The following is a 20,348-nucleotide window of genomic DNA, read 5'->3' on the forward strand; positions in this document are numbered from 1 at the left end:
ATTTCTACCAGGTTTAGGAAGGCCAGGTTAGAACTGTCTATTGGTTGACACCAGGCCTAGGGAACCCAAGTTTATTTATTTATTTACTCATTGTTTGGGGGCCACACCTGGCAGTGCATTAGACTTACTCCTGACTTGCTTCAGAGATCACTCCTGGAAAGGCTCAAGGGACCATATGGGATGGCAGGGATCAGACCTGGATCAGTCTCATGCAGGGCAAATGCCCTGCCCATTGGACTATTGATCCAGCTCTACATATTTTTTTTTTTTTTTTTGCTTTTTGGGTCACACCCGGCGATGCACAGGGGTCACTCCTGGCTCTGCACTCAGGAATCACCCCTGGCGGTGCTCAGGGGACCATATGGGATGCTGGGATTCGAACCCGGGTCTGCTGGGTGCAAGGCAAACGCCCTACCCGCTGTGCTATCTCTCCAGCCCCTCTACATATTTTTTTAAAATTTAAAAAAAAATTTTTTTAAAGAATCTGGTTATTTTATTATTTTTTTTTGCTTTTTGGGTCACACCTGGTGATGCACAGGGGTTACTCCTGGCTCATGCACTCAGGAATCACTCCTGGCAGTGCTCAGAGGACCATATGGGATACTGGGAATCGAACCCGGGTTGACTGCGTGCAAGGCAAACACCCTACTCACTGTGCTATCACTCCAGCCCCAATTTTTAAAAAAATTTTTAATAAATCGTTATGAGGTACAGTTACTGACTTACAAATTTTCATGCTTATGTTTCAACATATAATGATCGAGTACCCATCCCTTCACCAGTGCCCATTCTCCACCACCAATGTTCCCAGTAGCCGGCCCCCCCCTCCCCGCCCCTGTCCTCTGTGGTAGGTGCATTCCCTTTTATTCTCTCTCTCCTTTGGGGTGTTACGGTTTGCAATACAGGTATTAAGTGGCCAACATGTTCAGTCTATAGTTTACTTTCAGCACATATCTCCAGCTCTACCTCTTGAAATCAAGACAGAGCATTTCCATCACTAGGGCTGGAGAAGGGAAGGGAGGGAAAAAAGGAAAAGAGGAAGGAAGGAAGGAAGAAAGGACACGAGGGTGGGAGAGAGGAAAGGAGGGAGGAAGGAAGCAAGAAAGGAAGGGAGGGTGATAGCGAAGGAAGGAAGAAAGAAGGAAGAAAGGAAAGGAAAAGGAAGGAAGGAAGGAAGAAGGAAGAAAGGAAAGGAAAAGGAAGGAAGGAAGGAAGGAAGGAAGAAAGGAAGGAAGGAAGGAAGGAAAGGCAAAGAAAGGAAGGAAGGAAAGAAGGACAGGACAGAAGAAAGGGGGAAGGAAGGAAGGAAGGAAGGAAGGAAGGAAGGAAGGAAGGAAGGAAGGAAGGAAGGAAGGAAGGAAGGAAGGAAGAAAAGAAGGAAGGAAGGAGGGAAGGATTGAAGGAGGGAAGGAGGGAAGGAAGGAAGGAAGGAAGGAAGGAAGGAAGGAAGGAAGGAAGGAAGGAAGGAAGGGCAAAGAAAAGAAGGAAGGAAAGAAGAACAATGGACAGAAGGAAGGGCAAAGAAGAAAGGAAGGACAAGAGAAGTTATGAAGGAAGGAAGAGAGGGAGAAAGGAGGAAGGAAAGGAGTGAGGGACAGAGGAAGGAAGAGAAGAAGGAAGGGAGGACGGATGACCCTCCGCACTCACCTCTGCCACCATTTCGAGCGTGAGGTTGCCTCCGTTGTAGAAGGCTGCGGGCCCGAGGGTGCCCAGTGCCTCCAGCACAGCCGCCAGGTCGGGCCGCTGCAGCAGGGCCCCGGGGAGTGGCGGGCGGCCCGCGTGCAGGAACGTCTCTCGGAAGCGCTCGGACATATTGGGCGGGGGCTGCTCCGCCAGGGCTCGGGCTGCGGACAGGGGTGAAAGTCGGGGCTGGACTGAGGACTGAGGTGTAAGGCGGGAGTGGACAAAGGTGGAAGGGGGGGGATCTGGCACTCAGCCAGCGGCCTGCACTTGAGAGACTTCCTCCAGGTGGGGTGGGTGGGATGAAGGGGAAGTTTCTGGAAGTTTCTGTAAGAGGAGGTACCTTCTGATTTGGGCCCCGCACCTCAGAGGTCCCCTCCCTTTCCCTCAGCCTACTGGCTCCCCCACGCGCCCCCCCCCCAAGACCCACTGACCTAGTTCATGGGTCACGTTGAAGCCGTCTTGGGCCACCGCTGCTGCGAAGGACAGGACTTGGGACCATGGCAGCCTGGAGGGGGGCCGGAGAGCAGGGGGTGGTGGAGGTCCTGGGGGGAGGAGGAGGGGTCCTGGGGGGAGGGGGGTTCCTGGGAAGGAGAGTCCTGGCAAGGGAAGGGGATATGAGGAGGGGGCGTTGGGACTGGGAGCATCAGGAAGGGAGGAGAAGGCCACCCAAAGAGAAGAGCAGGCAGGGGTCCCCAGTCCCCGGGGGGGGGGTGTCTTTACCTGCCATAGAGCTGGTGTGCTTCATGTAGTCCCTTCACCATTCCAGGGACCCCCACCAAGAGCCCGGGCTGGGCGAGGCCGGCAGGCGAGGGAGAGAGGAGACCAGGTCACTGGAAGGGGGGGGGCTGGGCTGAACTCCGCAGAGCCCCAAGCCGGGGATGGGGGGCTGGCACAGGGGAGACACACAGGCCAAGGGTCCAAGAGGAAGGGCAGACTCTCCCAAGTGGGCATCCGTCCCTCCGTCTCTCCAACTTCCTCTCAGCAAATGCAGAAATGCTTTCTCCCGGAAGCTGACGGGCTTCTAAGTGAGTCCACCCATTGGAAGAGCCCGGGAAAAATTTCTGCATTTGTCTTTGAAAGAGGGGACAGGGGCCTTCCCTTCACCTTTTCCTGATCGTGTCCCCATTTCTGGGGCAGGTGCTGGGGAGGCCATGCAATGCCCAAAATCCCTCCCACGTGCAAACATGGGCACCCATCCTCTGAGGTATCTCCTGGGCCCCTCAATGCCCTGCCTCATTCCTTCCTATGTGCCAGATCTGCGAGGTCACCAGAGAAACACAGCGTCACTGCATCGTCTGCTAGTGATTATTCCATTATTCCATGGAGGGTAGGGAAGGGGGTTGTGCAGCTCCCCTCCTGGCTCAATTCTTTTTCTCACCCCCAGGGCAGATACACAGCAACGGGAATACCGATGAATGGGTTATCAAGGGCAATGAAATGAAATTGTCCCCACCCCTGCGACTGTCTCTTCTAACCAGGGTCCCCACCTTGGTCTCCCAGGATCTCTGCAAGGCCTCTTCCCTGAGGGCCCCTGGTGCAGACTCCCGGAAATTGATCAGATGGCTCTCGTTGCGCCGGATGTCGTGTACCAGCATCACGCCTCCCCTGGGAGAAACACAGAGTGGGGAAGAGTGAGCTGCCCCACTGTCCCAGGGATGCTGGCTCAGTTTGTGCTCAGGAGTCTGGGGTCTGAGCACAAACTGAGACCCTTCCCTTGCAGGGACCCAGCGACCCAGCCATGGGGTGGGCAGTGAAATGGAGGGACTGGGAGCCTAGAGTGTGTGGACCTCTTCCAGCCTGTCACTTGACACTTTAATCTCTCTTTAGGGAAACCCCAGAGACTGGGAGAACAGGACATTCTGCCCCTGCCCGCCCCTCCCCTTCCAACCCCCCATCACTGCTGGACCCCTGCCAGCTTCCTGCATCTGCCTCCTGAGTGCCCCCCTCCCCTTCCCAAGACTGAATTATAGAAGGTCACACTGTAGAAAGGGGAGTTGATTTCGTAGGAGAGCCTGGAGGGGCCGGAGCCAAGATAGGAACTTTGTCAGGTTGTCCTTTATGGTGACATGTTTCCACCTGGCATGGGTTACATTTGAGATGGTTGGCCTACAGCAGAACGGGACCAACAATGGTGGTTGGGACTCCGACCACGTGGGCACCACAAGCACCATGGTGGGTGGGGCCCAGCTTCCGATCAGCTCCGGATAACTGGTCATTATCCAGAAAAAATGTGGGCCCAGGGTTCCCAGGTCTCCTAGTTGTTCCAAAAATCTGGACTGTGATGACCATTTTCAACTTTGAATTTGAAACTTAAAACAAATTTAAGTCTATGAAAGAAAAATGTTCATGTATAGGCCAAGTCGGTCTGTGTGCTGGGTAGGGCCCATGAGTGGGCAACTTAAAAGGAGTGTTTTAAAAGTTCTAGGCTGGGCTGTATTTCAGGACGCTAAGACTCACCAGATCTGATTTTTTTCAAGGTCGTTTTAAATCCCCAAAGTCAAAGCTGCCTTAATTAGCACCTGAGTTTATAGTTTACAAAATCCTCTCCCCATTTATTTTCTGTGTCAGGGATCGAACTCGTGGCCGTGTACATTCCTTTTTTTCCGGTTGAAAAGACAAAAGCTGAACCAAATCAAATCTGAAGACTCTTCTACCAATTCCAGAACAGGAGACACGAATGAAATTGGGGACAAAAGACAAAATGGGAAAAAAAAAGAGGGGAGGGGAGGTGTGTAGGCTCAGCGGCCCCCTAAACATTTGGGGCACCCCCAGAGGAAGCACACAGACCAAGCCACAGAAGGCTGCCCTGGGGACCCCAAGTTCCCCAGCTGTTTGCTCCTTACCCGCCCAGGCCAGAACTGTGTGGGGCCACGATCCCCAAACACAGAGCTGCCGCCACAGCCGCGTCCACGGAAGATCCCTGTTTCCTGAGCACCTCAATGCCCAGCGCCGAGCACTGGGCGGCGTCTGTCACCACGGCGCCCTGGTGGAAGATCTGGGGTGTGGGGGGTAAACGGACTGATAAGCCAGGAAAGTGGGGGCCCGCTGCCTCCTGGAGTCACCTCCACTAACCTCAGAAGTCCCCCGGGGCCCCGGGGAGCCCCCATACTCCCTCTGTACCCCTCACGTCCCCTCCCAGTCCCTCCCCTCGGGACCTTCCTCTCCTTCCACCCCACCCCACTCCCAGCTCCCACCAGGGCTTCACCCCACCCCCGCCCCCACGGCTCCCCGCTCCTGCTCCTCACCTGGGGGTCCCCGAAGTAGATCTGCATGACGAGCGCCACCGTGACGCCCGTGGCGAAGGTGAGGCAGGCCGTGACGATGACCGTGAGCCCGTCCTGGCGGCAGGAGCACTCGGACGCGGCGGCCGAGAAGGGGTCCTTGCGCGTCTCCCGCAGCGGGGACCCGTCCTGGCTGCCCATCTCCGACGACGACGAGGGCAGCCGCTGCAGCCGCGCAGACTTCAGGAACGAGTCGGGGTCTGGGGTGGGGGCGTGGGGGTGGGTCTGAGAGCCTCTCCGGGGGCCCTCCCCGCCCTCTCCCGGCCCAGGCGGAACAAAGCCCACTGAGAGCGGGGCTCACCTTTCCGCGTCCCCCAGCCAGGCGCACACCTTCCTCCCCACCCCCACCCCCCACATACCTCCAGACGGCTTGGGGGGCAGCCCTGGGTGGGAAGAAACAGGGACCCCCAGCAAGGCAACAGGGAGACTGGATTCCAACCCCTGGGTCAAATTTACTGGGACCCAGTACCCAGGGCTGGGAACACTTCCTGGAGAGGCGGGGGTTGGACCCTCCCTGGAAACCAGATCCTGCCCCAGCTGGGACCTGGTTGTCTTCGGAGCAGGCAGGCAGTTCCCTACCCTGAGCACAGACGGGGGCCTGTGAGCCAATCCTGCATTCACCAGCTCCCAGCCCCCGCCCGCCATGGCTCTGGCCCTATGCTGGATGTCAGGAAAAGGTCCCAATTGTTCCTGCCCTGGTGAGATTCACAGACCAGAGAAGGCAAAGACAATAAACAAGAAAAGGAGTGTAGAATAACAAGCAGTGGCAGGTACCATGAAGAAAAATGATGAAATGAGAGAATAGTGGTGTGTGTCAGGAGCTTCTTAGCTGAGGGAAAAACGTGCGCGCACACACAAACACACACACACAGACACACACACACACACACACACACACACACACACTCAGCTGAGACCTACATATAGAGCAAGGCTGGCTGCCTGAGTGTTCCAGGAAAAAAAGGAATAAAAGGTGCAAAGGCCCTAAGGTAGCACATCAGAAACAACAACAACAATGGGGGAGGGGTTGGAGTGATAGTATAGAGGGAGGGTGTTTGTTTTGCACATGGCAGACAAGGGTTCCAGCCTGGCATCCCATACAGTCCCCTGAGCAACACCAGGAGTAATTCCTGAGTAACCCATGAATATTGTGGGGTGTGATCCCCAAAAACCAAAAAACGAAAAGAAGAAAACAACTGGGGCTGGAGAGATAGTATCTGGGGCTGGAGAAATAGTATTGAGGCTAAGATCTATGCCTTGCATGTGGCAAACCCTTGTTTGATCCCTGGCACCACATGGTCTCTTCAAGGGCTGGTGAGAGAGTACAGTGGGTAGGGTGCTTGGCTTGCACACCTATCTATCCCCAGCACCCCACATGGTCGCCTGGCCCCCTCCAGGAGTGATTCTGAGCACAGAACCAGGAGTAAGTCCTGAACGCAGTGGGTGTGACCCCCAAACAAACTTTCTCCCCAGAAAAACATCCCCTGAAGATCAGCCGGGAGTGACCCTTGAATCACTGCTAGGGAAAAAGATGTGGTCCCCTGAGCATCGCTGAGTGCAGAAGCAGAAGTGGAGCACCACCAGGTATGTCCTGAGGTCCCTGAGAACCACTGGGATGATCCCGGTAACCCCCATTCCTGTACAACCTGAGCAGCATCGCATCCTCGGCCCAGAATTGACCACTGACCCAACTGGCTGAGAATCCCTGAGGGCTCCAAAGCTTCCTGAGCACGTAGGAGATGCCCAAAACCATACACATACACAAAGAGCCTCAAAACACTAAGGCCTGGGTAGCTCCACCAAGACAAACAAAAATCAACAAAACAAAACAAAAAAAGTCTTCGTGAACTGGAGATGACACAACAGGCTAGATAGAGCACATGCTTTGCACGCAGAAGGCCTGGTTTCAAACCCTGGCATGACCCAATTTTTAAAATAAAAAATAAATAAATGCCTGTGGGATACTATTAAAAACGATGGATATATTGGCATTCTAAGTGGTCCAATGAGCAGGATTCTATGCTTTACATGCAGGAACCCCATTCAATCCCTGGCCCACATGGTTTCCTAGGCAACCCCTGAGCAGTGAGCTGTCAGTAGCCCCCCAGAACTGCCAGATGGAACCCCTAAACCAAAACACACACATAAAAAAATACTATCAAGATTCACTGACGTCAGTATGATGAAAATCCAAATTCCCCAACCAGCATTCAAAGCCTCCTATAATCCACATCTCCTTTTGTGGAAATAGAATGTCCCATACAAATATAGAAAAAAATGCTGAGACATGCAAGACATTTTTTGAAATTTCTTTAGAATCTTTCTTTCTCTCTTTCTTTCTTTCTTTCTTTCTTTCTTTCTTTCTTTCTTTCTTTCTTTCTTTCTTTCTTTCTTCCTTTTTTTATAAATTATGGCGGTGGGGTCAAGAATTTAGTTCAGGGGATGGGGTTATTTTGTTTTTTGGGAGGGGGTCCCACACCCAGCAGTGCTCATGGCTTACTCCTGGCTTTGTGCTGAGGGATGAGTCCTGGACGGGTTCGGGGGACTGTATGTGGTGCCAGGTATGGAGTCAGGTGAGACTCATGCCAGGCAAATACCAGTACAAGTACCCACTGTACTATCCCTCCAGCCTCAGGGGGTTTTGATCCTTAGCACCACTTGACCTCCCCTGCATTGCTATGTGGCCCTGGAGAACCCCAAGCACTGCCAGTGTGGCCCAGTCGGTCACTGCCTGGCCCGAGAAGCACTGCATCCTCGAGCCCTGCTAACCAGCTGGCTAAAAATTGCTGGGAGTGACCCTTGGATCACTGCTTGGAGACTTCCCAATAAAAAGATCATGGTGGTATCTTGTGAGAAAAGATAATGAAGGTAGTAAAGAGATAAGGAGGGAAATTTTTTTTCTTTTTGGGTCACACCCGGCAATGTACAGGGGTTACTCCTGGCTCTGCACTCAGGAATTACCCCTGGTCGTGCTCAGGGGACCATATGGGATGCTGGGAATTGAACCCAGGTTGGCCGAGTGCTAGGCAAACGCCCTGCCCGCTGTACTATCACTCTAGCCCCCAAGGAGGAAAATGTTTTGTTTTGAATCTTCACTATATATATTTAAAAGTCAATGCATATAAGCAGGTTTGCTTTGGGGGGCCACATCTAGCAATGCTTGGAGGTTCACATATCCCAGGGATCAAACCTGGGGCTCTCTCATGCTGTGCTCCAGTTTTTTTTTATCTCTTACCTAGTCCAAAAATATAGTCTTACCTAGTCCAAAATCTCTAACCTAGTCCAAAAATATAGTCCAAGTGCATATATTTTTAAATGAAAAGGATGAATTGTGAAGAAATGGGAATGGAGAAGGGAGCCTTAATTTTCTAATTTTTTGGTTTGTGGGCCATACCTGGCTGTGTCCAGGGCTTCCTCCTGGTTCTGGCTGGGCTTAGGGAACCATATGTGGTGCTGGATATTGAACCTTGGCTGCAGGCAAGGCAAATGCCTTATCCCCAGTACTAACTCTCCAGCTCCCAATTTCCCTTTTGAAAAATTATTTTCTTCCCTTCTCGACAATGTGTTTATTCTGGATTGAATATGCAAACTATAATTGCTGTTAAACATATAATTTACTATAGAGCTTTGCAAAAATACATTTATCTTATGAAAATGTTTGAATTTGTCTTGTTTTGTTTTTAAGAGACTTTCACTTGTGAAAAGCATATATTTTTCTCAATAATGAAAGGTTATCGGTTTAAAATTATTTTATTTTGAAATATACATCCTGCTGCTTTTGAACTTACATGTCAAATCCACCTCTATATAAGTCAACTGAGTTTTGTCACAGCAATATTAAATATCTGTCCACATAATTCATCCCTAATAGGACAATTATACAGCCACATGATCATGTGCAAAAAAGAGCCTTAAACAAAATCGATTGGGTTTTTTTTGTTTTTGTTTTTTGCTTTTTGGGTCACACCTGGCAATGCACAGGGGTTACTCCTGGCTCTGCACTCAGGAATCACCCCTGGCAGTGCTCAGAGGACCATATGGGATGCTGGGAATCTAACCCGGGTTGGCCGCGTGCAAGGCAAACACCCTACCCGCTGTGCTATCACTCCAGCCCCAACAAAATCAATTGTTTTAAGAGGAGAGAGAGAGAGAGAGAGAGAGAGAGAGAGAGAGAGAGAGAGAGAGAGAGCGCACAGCAAGTTTAAGACACTTGCCTTGGGGCTGGAGCGATAGCACAGCGGGTAGGGCATTTGCCTTGCACCCAGCAGACCCGGGTTCGATTCCCAGCATCCCACATGGTCCCCTGAGCACCACCAGGAGTAATTCCTGAGTGCAGAGCCAGGAGTAACCCCTGTGCATTGCTGGGTGTGACCCAAAAAGGAAAAAAAAAAGACACTTGCCTTGCATACAGACAAGTCTGGTTCGATTTCTAGCACTGCATATGGTCCCCTGAGCACTGTCAGGAATGACCTCTGACCAGTGTTCCTTGAGCACCACTTGGTATAGCCACAAAACCCCTAAAAAATTTGTTTGAAATTTTTATTTAAAGAAATCTGATTTTTGAAAATCTTCCTCAATGATCAGGCTTGCCACTTGGTCAGACACTACCAGCACTACTAGTCTGTAAAAAGTATTGGAATTCACTCAACAAACATACTTGATCCTAATTGTGGACAATAAACTCTCCTTTGCTCCTATAGATTCCCAAAAAAGTGCAAAAAGAAATGACTTTGAACTTACATTCATAGATGTTGACTATATATTGGACACTTTACATATATTCCCTTATTTACTTTTTCTCACTGATTTTTTTGTATTCCCATAACTTTATGAGATAGACTCTCTCTATTTTACATAGATGTAAAAGGTCATATTGCCTACTTTATTTCACAGTGGGTAAAAAAAAACAAAACAAATAGCAAGGGGCCAGGGATGTGGCTCAGAGGTTGAACACTTGCCTTGCATGTGTGAGGCCCTGGGTTTCATCCCCAACACTGCAAATCCAACAAAGAACCCAGAAATAAAGAGCTTGGTTAGAAAAAGCCTCTTTTTATTGCTCCATCTGGCAGAAGGAGTCCTTTCCAAAGCTTAGGGGCCAGAGCTCCAGTATAGTGTGCAGACATATACCTTGCACACAGCTGACCAGGGTTTAATCCCCGGTATTCCATATGGTCCCCTTCGCCTGGCACTGTTCAGGAGTGCCTCCCCTGCACCACCAGAAGTGATCCCTGAGTGCAAAGCCAGAAGTAAGCTCCGAGCCCTTTCAGGTGTCATAGCACTCGCCCCTCCTCAAAAACCAATCTTAGGAGCTTGAGATAGTTACAGGGGTTGAGGTGCTTGCTCAGGTTTAATCCCTAGTACCAGATGGTCCCCTGAGCACTGTCAGGAGTGATTCCTAAGCGCAGAGCCAGAAGTAAGCCCTGAGCACCACTGGGTGTGGCCCCAAAACCAAAACTACTCCCAACCTTAGAAGCTAATTGTAGTTTATACTTGTTATTTCCAACTACTTGTCTTATTATTATTTTTTATTTTATTCTTTTTCTTTTTTTTTTTTTATATTTGTCTTTGGGCCACACCTGGATATTCTCAGGGATCACAAAGTGCCAAGGATTGAACATAGGCCTACTATAGGCAAAGCACTCACTCCAGTCCTTAGGTTCTCTAAAAGAAAATTGAAACCAGGGAAACAGTTCAAAGAATTTTGAGTGTATGCTGAGACTCCTGTAGGAGTCTTGATACCACACGGTCTTTTGAGACTCCTCTCTACCTCCCTAACACCATTTCCAAGCTGGAAATAGCCCCTGAACAGTGCCAGGCGAGTACAAACAACAACAACAAAATTAATGGGGAAAGGTGTCTAAACAGATAAAAAAATAAAGGCCTTCTAGAGCGCTGTCTCCAGATAATTCTTTTAGGCATACAACAAATTCAGAATAGCCAAGTTAAAGTCATCAACTTTCCCCCACAAAGATTTGATCTCAAATGAACCTTTTCGCAATATCCCGCTATTGTTCTTACATATTTGTGAACTTTACTATTTTGTTCCTTATTCCCTCATCCCCGGGCCATTAAATGAAAACAGGTACCTCTGAACAGTGATTGCTTATGGAACAGGTGGAGATGACCAAAACCCAGACCCATGAAACTCACACCTGGTTCTTTTGCTGAAGCTATTGAGAAAGAGAAAGGCTTTCTTTCTAAATTGCTAAGATGGAAGATATGAGCCCACTGCTGCTAGAAGCAGCCCTCACACGACAGAAGCTTTCTGAAGAGCAAGACCCTGAAAAGGAAGGCAAAGCGAAAGAAAAGACAGGGAAGCGCCCACTCCTTTTAAGACACCTCATCTAGCTATGCCCAGAGCCCCATATCCTGGAACTTTTCAGTTGACTTTAGGATAATGAACCTAGAATAAAGTAACTTGGTAAGTCTAGAGTTTTAAAGAGAGATTGTGGGGGCTGGAGCAATAGCACAGTGGGTTGGACGTTTGCCTTGCACGTGGCCGATCCGGGTTAGATTCTCAGCATCCATATGGTCCCCTGAGCACCACCAGGGTTAATTCCTGAGCGCAGAGCCAGGAGTAACCCCTGTGCATCGCTGGGTGTGACCCAAAAAAGAAAAAGGAAAAAAAAAGTAGTGATGTCAGGAATAGGGAGATGGCTTTTGGAAAGTATTTAGGAAGGAGACAACTTGTGATTAGCATTTTAGAAGTAAGAGAAAGAGGGGAACTGTGAGTAGCTTCTGGCCTTCAACCTTGAAGACTGAACGAATGACAGCATCATTAAGAATGACATGATGTGGGGTCTGGAGCGATAGTACAGTGGGTTGCGAGCACTTGCCTTGCACATGGCCGACCTGGGTTCAATCCCTGGCACCCAATATGTCCCCTGAGCCCTGTCAGGAACAGAGTGCAGAGCCAGGAGTAAACCCTAAGCAACACCAGGTGTGGTCCCCCAAATAAAAAAAGCAAACAATAAAAGAATGATATGACATATTGGTGGAGGGGCCGAGAGAGAGTACAGCAGGTAAAGTGTCTGCCTGGCACACAGTCAATCCATGTTTGATCCCTAGCACCATATACAGTTCCCTGAGTACTGCTAAGAGTGATCCCTGAGTGCAAAGCCAGAAGTAATCCCTGAGCATCGCTAGGTGCACCCCTACCCATCACAAAAGAATGACACAGTGGAGCTAAAGAAAGAATACAGGAAGTAGGCCTTGATGTGCTAGTCCAATTTGATCCCCAGCACTCCAGGTGGCATCCTTCGCAGAGAACTAGAATAGTCCTGAGCACCACTGGGTGTGGCCCCCAAACAAGAAAAGACAGAAAAATGACATGAGGTACACTCTGTTCTAGAATTGTGGGCATCCCAGTTCTGGGTATGTAACCTCTCCCTTATAGCACTTTACCCTGGGGTTGCTCCTGTTCTCTTTTAGGGCACATTTTTTTTTCTTTTTCTTGGGGGGATCACATCTGGCAATGCACAGGGGTTACTCCTGGCTCTGCACTCAGGAATTACTCCTGGAGGTGCTCAGGGGACCATAGGGGATGCTGGGAATTGAACCCGGGTCAGCCGTGTGCAAGGCAAATGCCCTACCCGCTGTGCTATCACTCCAGCCCCTAGGGCATGAATTTTATCTTTTAGTCTTTCTCTTTCTCCTTCTTCTCCTTCTCTCTCTCTCTCTCTCTCTCTCTCTCTCTCTCTCTCTCATCTCATATTTTCCTTAAAATTAGTATCTTCCAACAATGAAATATCATCTTAATTCTTAAGAGAGAGCTTAATGGACTGAGCTTATGCTTTTCATACAAAAGGCCAGGTTCATAGGGGTTCAGAATGATAGTAGAGCGGGAAGGGCATTTGCTTTGCACGTGGCTGACCTGAGTTCAATCCCCAGCATCTCATATGGCCCCCTGAGCACCACCAGGAGTAGTTCCTGAATGCAGAGCCAGGAGTAAGCCCTGAGCATCACTTGGTGTGACCTCCAAAAGAAAAAAAAAAAAAAAACCCCAAAACCAAAAAACAAAACAAAAAAAGATGCCAAGGTTGAAGCACCATCAGCACATGGTCCCCTGAGCATGCCTGAGAGTGATCCCTGGGCACAAATCTCCTTGAGCACTGCCAGTCCAAAATATAAGCAAACAAGCAAAACCTACTTTACTTTCGAAAGGATGGGTATGGGGCTGGAGAGATAGTACAGCAGGTAAGGTGCTTGCCTTTCATGCGGCGGAGGTTATCACATAAGGGTCCCTAAGCACAGCCAGGGGTTACTCCCGAGATGAGAATAGTTCTTAAGCATCAATGGGTATGGCAAAAAAAAAAAAAATTAAAAGAGGAAGAATAATGGGCCTACAGGGAATGAAAAGATGAAGAAAATAGCTCAAAGGGCTGGAACTCTGGCTCCAATCCTTGGCATTTAATGCTCCCCAGTACCCAAGCAGGGACTAGCCCTTCTCATCCCCAGTGCCAGCAGGTATGACCCTAAAACAAAATTATGACATGGTGGGAGGAGTAGCAGGTGCCATGCCTTGCGGTGAAGATGTCAAAAGACACCCTGGAAGCAGCCCAAAAAGCAGGCTATGAAGATGAGTAGGGCAGATAAGACACTGAAGCAGAAACAGGAAGAGGAGCAGAAGGAATTCCAAGGCAGGAAAAGTCAAGGCTCCGGGGATGGGCTTAGGAAATCTGGCCAAAAGTTCGCTGGTCCTGGGCCTTCGGCATGGTGGTCCTTAATTCCCTTGCTGTTGGAACATTTGACATTCCTCCCTTAACATCTGCTGCCACCAATGTACAAAATAAAGTGTCTGAGAACCTGATACACATTTAAGAATAAACTTTTATTTGTAAAAAAAAATGACCTTGGGTTGGAGAGATAATACAACGGATAAGGCGCTTGCCTTGCACAGCCAACCCTGGTTTGATCTCCAGCATTGTATATGGTCCCCTGAGCACTGCCAAGAGTGAACCCTGAGTACAGCACTGGGTAAATCTCCTAGACACCATAAGGGGTGGTCCCCCGGCCCCCCCATCCTTAACCTTAGGGGGAGAACGGGTTTATAGAGATGACATAAGTTTAACAGAGTAAGCTGAATGTGAGGGATGCTTGCATAACCCCGAGAGAAAGAAACTGGGAAGTTGGAGGGACACAGGGGTCTGAGGGTCACCCTCAAGCTTTGTTTTCTACAGGGCCTCCTGTGGAGTGCCTGACATTTGGTTCTGGAAGACTTAACGGGTTAGTTGGGCACAACCAAGGTCCCGGAGAAGAGGAAAGGATAGCGCCACTAGAGGGCACCATTGGGTTGAGAAGGAGTTATAAGTCAGCCTGCATGTAGGTATACTTGGGTCACAGGAACCTTGGGATTCGGAGGATAGCAGACACGACACTGGGGTGATTATGAAGCAAAGACGCAAGATCCTTGGAACCACAGTGCTCAACACTGGCATATGGTGCAGGTTCCCAGAAGCTCAGGTGACAGCGGGGCTGCTAAATTTTTGTACAAGTAAGGGCAGCGCATATATTGAACCCCCAAAACTCCCTAAGGCTTGAGAAGGTCTCCCCCCCTGCAATTATTACACTGCAACAGATATAGCATTTATTTATCTATTTATTTATTTTAGGGGGACACGCCCGCCGATGCTCAGGGGTTACTCCTGACTCTGCATTCAGGAATTATTCCTGGCAGTGCTTGGGGAAGCATACGGGGTGCTGGGGAATCAAACCCCGATCGGCCACATGCAGAGCAAGCGCCCTGACTTCTGCACTATCTCTCTAGCCCCCTAGCATTCACTTACTAATTTTAGCATTTCTACTGTATTTAGTAGAGTACAGTAGACGCTGGATTTGGAGAAAAGATGGTAAACAACACTGTCATGATCCCATCTTCTTAAAGTAACCACAGGATCACTCAAATACTCACAGATTGTAATCAGAGCTAAGGCATTAATCAGGGGTCAGGAGTAATCATATCAGGGGCTTCTAATCTTTAGGTTGAGTAAGCTTGACATTTTCAGTTGAGCCAGAAGCTAAGGTCAGGACAGGTGTGTCCGCTGAGACAGAGAGTCAGGCAATGCTGGGGCCAGAAACAACACGCTTGACTCCTGAATAAAGGACCTGGTTTTCGGCCAGTCTCCATCAGGACACACCATCCTCTCTTCTCCCTGCTGCTTTCTGATCCCAGGCTACCTGCTCCGGAAAAGAAGTTTCAGTCTGTTGCCCTGACATTTGCTGCCCATAAGCCACTACATCCTGTCCTCTTTGCCCCCTCCAGGTAGTGTACAACAAAGGCTGGCAGGGGCTGCTGGTCGGGCCGGTTGGCCAGAAGGTCAGGGAAGGGGAGAGAATTGGAGGCTGTCAGGTGAGGGCAGGGTCAGGTAAAGAGAGGAAAGGGTCAGGGAAGCAAGATCCACCAGGCTGGCAGGGGTGGATGAGGAAGAGGCGAATTTGACTCAGAATCGGCTTGGGTGCACTAAAGCACAGGCACTGGGTAAAAGAGAACAGAACAGAAGGATGCTCTAATGCCAGGAAGTGACGTGAAGGGTAAGAGGGATGGGGGATGGAGGATGAAGAACGAAGGGGAGGATAGCGCTGGGCCACATGCATGGGAACCAGCACAGGAAAGAAGTGCTCAGAGATCCTGGGCCCAGACCACCACCAAGCCTGGTCCCCTCCCACCCTATTCCCACCCCTCGCAGGCCCTGCAAGAATGGAAGGGAACTAGAACATTCTGGCAGCTGGCTAGGGGGCAGGGTACCTTACTAAGGTCCTGGCTGACCCAAGGCTCAGGGAGGAGTGAGGTAATCCACAGGGCAGCCACGGAGTGTCTGGTCCCCAAGGACTTTGAGAGGTCACACTGCCGCCAGCCCCCATCTCCCAAATCCCTGCGCTGTCAGAAGACCGGAATCAGATTCTTTTGACCCCCATCCTGGATATGAAAAGATGCTCAGCTTCTCCCCAAGCTCTCTTCTTCCCACATCCCTGGCTGTGGGGAAGTTGGTCTCGGACCCGCACCTGTCTCTGTCCATTCTGCGGCAGTGCCTGCGTTGGTTTCTCCTCCCCTACTCCCCAGGTCTCCAGAAAGCCCCCGAGGGGCGATCTCGGCTGCTCCTCGGGATCTCCCTTCCAACAATCCTTCCATTATTATTAGTTGGTCCTTCCCCAGAGGGAACCCCCATCCCTCCTACTGCAGTCCCTGGCATGGTGCTCCTTGTCGCATCCCGGGCAGAACTGCAGCCCCAGCCCCGGCAGACCACGCACAGAGGGCAGGCAAGAGGCAGAGGTCCGCGAAGCGGGTGATGCGGGGCAATGCAGAGCGGAGGGGCTGCTCCGCACGGATGGAGGAAGCCTGGGGGACGTCCCGGGGGATGGGCAGGGACGCGGCCAGCGGGCCTCACCGGTCTCGGGGTCTCCCAGGAAGGCGTCCTCGTCCTTGCGGCCCCTGAGAGGGGCCGCCGCAGGCGCCGGCTCGTCCTCCGGCAGCCGCGGGAAGCTGGTGATGCTCATGTAGTCCACCGGCGAGTAGGCGCCCAGGGCGCTCTCCTGGCTGGCCTGGTTCTCCGCCGCCGCCATGCTCGCCCGCGCCCCCCAGCAGCTAGGCGCCTGCCGGAAGTGGTGCGGCGGGGGCGAGAGCGAGGGCGGGGCGTGCGCCCCGGGGCGGCCGGGTGGGGGCGCCTCCGCCGGGGCCCAGAGGGTGTCGGGGGCCCAGGGGCCGCGCCCGCAGCGGCCGCCAGAGGCGAACCTGCGCTGCGTAGGGGTGCAGGTGAGGATCGCGCAGGGGGGCTACAGAGGGGCAAGAGCGCGCTGCAGGCGCCACCGGGATGATGGGGAGCCTTACGCAGCCCGGGGCCCCAACACTTTCCTCCTTGCAGTGTCGCTGAGCATCCTCCTCTAATCCCAGGCTGCCTCCGCGGCCCACAGACCCTCGCCCTGGCTGCGAGCCTTTCCTTGACTTTAGTTTTGATTTCAAGTATCTCCGGCCCCAGAGCCGCCTCGTTGGACTCCTGGTTTCAGATCTCCGAAGCCTCGGACCCCAGACCTGTCTTTTGGCTTCAGACTCCACCATCCCTCTCCACTCCTCCCACGGCGCCACCCCCACTCGGTCCTTTGAAACCCCAGTCTCTGCTCCCCCCGCTCCCGCTGCTTTTGCACTCGGTGATCCTCTCCTTGGATGCCTCCCCTCCGTGGATGTTAGATCCCTCTTCTCAGAGTCCTCTTTCAATCGCAAGCTCTTCTGGGATCCCTGCTCCATCACCATGGGGCCGTGAAACCAAAATTTGAGTGTGTGCGGGTAGGGCATTCGCCTTGCACGCGGCCGACCCGCGTTCGATTCCTCCGCCCCTCTCGGAGAGCCAGGCAAGTTACCAAGAGTATCTCGCCCACACGGAAGAGCCTGGCAAGCTACCCGTGGCGTATTCGATATGCCAAAAACAGTAATATCAAGTTTCACAATGGAGATGTTACTGGTGCCCGCTCAAGCAAATCGATGAGCAATGATGAGCAACGGGATGACAGTGACAGAGTGACACTTGGAAGCTTGTGTTGGAGAGATAGTGTGGGGGTTAAGGCACTTACCTTGTGTGCAGCCCACCAGTCCAATTCAATCCCCAGCACCACAAGGTCCCCTGAGCAAAACCAGGGGTCACTCCTGAGCACAGAGCGAGGAGTAACCCCTAAGCACCTGCTGGCTGAGCCCCCCACCCCAGAAATGCTGAGTCCCAGAGATCAGATATGTAGCTCTGTGATAGAGTGCATGCCTCTCATATCTGAGGCCCTTAGCCTCTCATAGGTGCAGGATCCCTGGTACCCTGCATGTGACTGCCCCCTCCCCCACCCCAAGAGCACATTCACTATTCACCATAATTTCAATAGGCTTGAATAGAGTCTTTTTTTTTTCTTTTTTCTTTTTGGATCACACCTGGCGAAGCACAGGGGTTACTCCTGACTCTGCACTCAGGAATTACTACTGGCGGTGCTCAGGAGACTATATGGGATGCTGGGAATCGACCCAGGTTGGCCGTGTGCAAGGCAAATGCCCTCCCTGCTGTGCTATTACTCCAGGCCCATGAATAGAGTCTTGAACATGAATATTCACCAGCACTTTAAGGGTTTTTGTTATGACCTGCGCACTACACCCAAGAGGAGCCAGAAGGAGCCCTGGATACAATGAGACTGGAGAGAGGCATTGGTCACAAAACTAGAACTGCTTAAAAAAATGTAATAGTGGGGGTATTCAGGGGCGGGGACAGATAGATAGTACAAGGGTTAAGACCTTGAATGTGGTCTGCCTTGGTTTTCAATCCCTGTCATCACATATGGTCTCTGACCCTTTCTAGAAGAGATCCCTGACCGTAAAGCCAGGAGTAAGCTTGAATACCACTGGGTGAGGTACCCAAAGCTGGAAGGAGGAAAGAAAGAAAGAGAGGAAAGAAGAGAGATAACAGAAAGAAGGAAAAAGAAAAAAGGGAAAGGAAAAGATAGGAAGGAAGGAAGGAAGGAAGGAAGGAAGGAAGGAAGGAAGGAAGGAAGGAAGGAAGGAAGGCAGGCAGGCAGGCTCGCTGGCTGGCAGGCAACTATTAGAGGCCCAGATCTGCAGTGCCATCTGCAGACAGGAGAGGGCAGCAGTATGTCAGAAACAGTTTGGTAGCCCCACTGGGTACAAGAGCTGTACCCAGTGCTGTCAGGAGCTGTGGGCCAGGTGTGGCGCAGGGATGCCCCTATGGGTAGAATTGTGTTTCATTTCCCTGTGCCTTCCTCTGAGCAGTGGGGGCTTCTTACTCCTCAGAAGGTGACAGCTAAGCCTCTCTGTCCACAATAAATGAGATCTGTGCCCCTCAATTACATGCATTCCCTTAGGGTAGTAGACACCCCTGGACGGGTTAAGTTCTCTTAGTGGGTTTATGTCTCTTTAGTAGCACTGTAGCACTGTTGTCCCGTTGTTCATCGATTTACTTGAGTGGGCACCAGTAACATCTCCATTGTGAGACTTGTTACTGTTTTTGGCATATCGAATACACGATGGGTAGCTTGCCAGGCTCTGCCATGCAGGCAGGATATTCTCAGTCAGTAGCTTGCCGGGCTCTCTGAGAGGGACGGAGGAATCGAACCCGGGTCAGTCATGTGCAAGGCAAACGCCCTACCCGCTTTGCTATCACTACAGTCTCTTTAGTAAAATACATATCTTCTTTCTCTCCTAGGAAGAAATCTGTGATCCTCAGTAGGTTCAGTGATCTTTAATGCCCCTGTTTCTATTAACAGGGCCCATGGTCCATTGGCAGCATCTGAGAACCCTCAGAAAGATCTGTGGTCCCTGTGGAATCTGTGTACCTTCATTGAAGTATTAGCCTCTTCAGCGTAGCTACTGTCTCTTCAATGGGGTCCATTCTGCCGCCCCAAGATCTGTACCCTTTCAAAGAAACTCTGAGATCCTCCTCTTCAAGATTAGGTGACTCTGACCATACTCTGACCCATGGAGGGATATTTTTCACTAAGACTGAGATGGTCCTGTGATTAGTCAGATAAGGAAAAGGAGCAGATGGGAAGAGAGGCTGGCTAGGTAGGGTCCAAGCCCTCTGTGGAGGGATGTGCACTGTTTGCTTCAGGTCTCAGAATCACTCTTGAAGTTGGGTATTAGAGTTCTTCCTGCCTTGGTAGGTATTCTGTGATGTGAAGGGTGGGTTGGGCCTTTATTGATGGCGTTCTTGAAGGGAAAATGGAGGCCTGCTGGTTTCTTGCTTCTGGGGTAGAAGGGATAGAAGGAAGCCATAGACGAGTGAGCCAAGGGTTGGCAGTTGTGGTGTGGGGTTTCTGGGAAATAACAGCTTGAAATAAGAGAATGGTAAAGCAAACACCCTGCAGGTATAAAGCATGGGGGGTTTGATTCTGTCACTGTGCTGGGGATGGGGTGGCGGTAATGAGTCATTCCTCCTATGTGCATAGATTCTAGTATTTATAAGCCTCGTTCAACCACATGGACAGTTAAAAAAGAAAAAGATGACCCTAAATCAGGAAGTCAGGGGACCTACACTTGATTCTAACTTTGATCACCATTTGCTCTGTGACCGTGTGCATATTCCATCCCCTCCTTGAGTTTACCATTTGTGTGCAGTGAGGAGAGTTTATTAACAAACACCGGAAGGCCCGTCTAGTCTTCATTTAAAGAGACCTGTACTTTAGATTTGGGTGGAAATTTGGTGAAGAGAAGAGAGTGAAGATAAATCCTCAGGGATGGGAGATAATCTGAGGTGACTCCAGGGCTAGATGAGTCTGGAGCCCAGACATTGCCCTCATTGGAAGCTTCCTACCCCAGCACAAAGAGGAGGGAGTCACTGGGAGTGAGAGAATAATTCCCACAGAGGAATCAGAGCTCAATTGACTTTCTGACTTAGTTGGGTGACA

General features: G+C 50.9%; 1 protein-coding gene across 2 annotated transcripts in view; it reads right to left on the reverse strand.

Moving 5' to 3' along the window:
* Positions 1-16,732, reverse strand: part of GGT7 (gamma-glutamyltransferase 7) — a 30,776-nt gene extending 14,044 nt beyond the window's left edge. Inside the window, exons 1-7 of one of the 2 annotated variants that reach the window (XM_004612548.3) lie at positions 16,349-16,732; positions 4,929-5,164; positions 4,527-4,678; positions 3,171-3,288; positions 2,404-2,471; positions 2,115-2,188; positions 1,648-1,844 (exon numbers count right to left, since the gene is read on the reverse strand). In XM_004612548.3, the coding sequence (XP_004612605.2) occupies positions 1,648-1,844; positions 2,115-2,188; positions 2,404-2,471; positions 3,171-3,288; positions 4,527-4,678; positions 4,929-5,164; positions 16,349-16,523 (1,020 nt within the window). In that variant the 5' untranslated portion in view covers positions 16,524-16,732. The remainder of the gene's footprint in view (positions 1-1,647; positions 1,845-2,114; positions 2,189-2,403; positions 2,472-3,170; positions 3,289-4,526; positions 4,679-4,928; positions 5,165-16,348) is intronic. The other variant, XM_055138577.1, reaches the window with a different exon arrangement.
* Between the last annotated feature and the right edge of the window lie 3,616 nt (positions 16,733-20,348).

The sequence above is a fragment of the Sorex araneus genome, chromosome 5 (genome assembly GCF_027595985.1).
Source record: "Sorex araneus isolate mSorAra2 chromosome 5, mSorAra2.pri, whole genome shotgun sequence".
Lineage (NCBI taxonomy): Eukaryota > Metazoa > Chordata > Mammalia > Eulipotyphla > Soricidae > Sorex > Sorex araneus.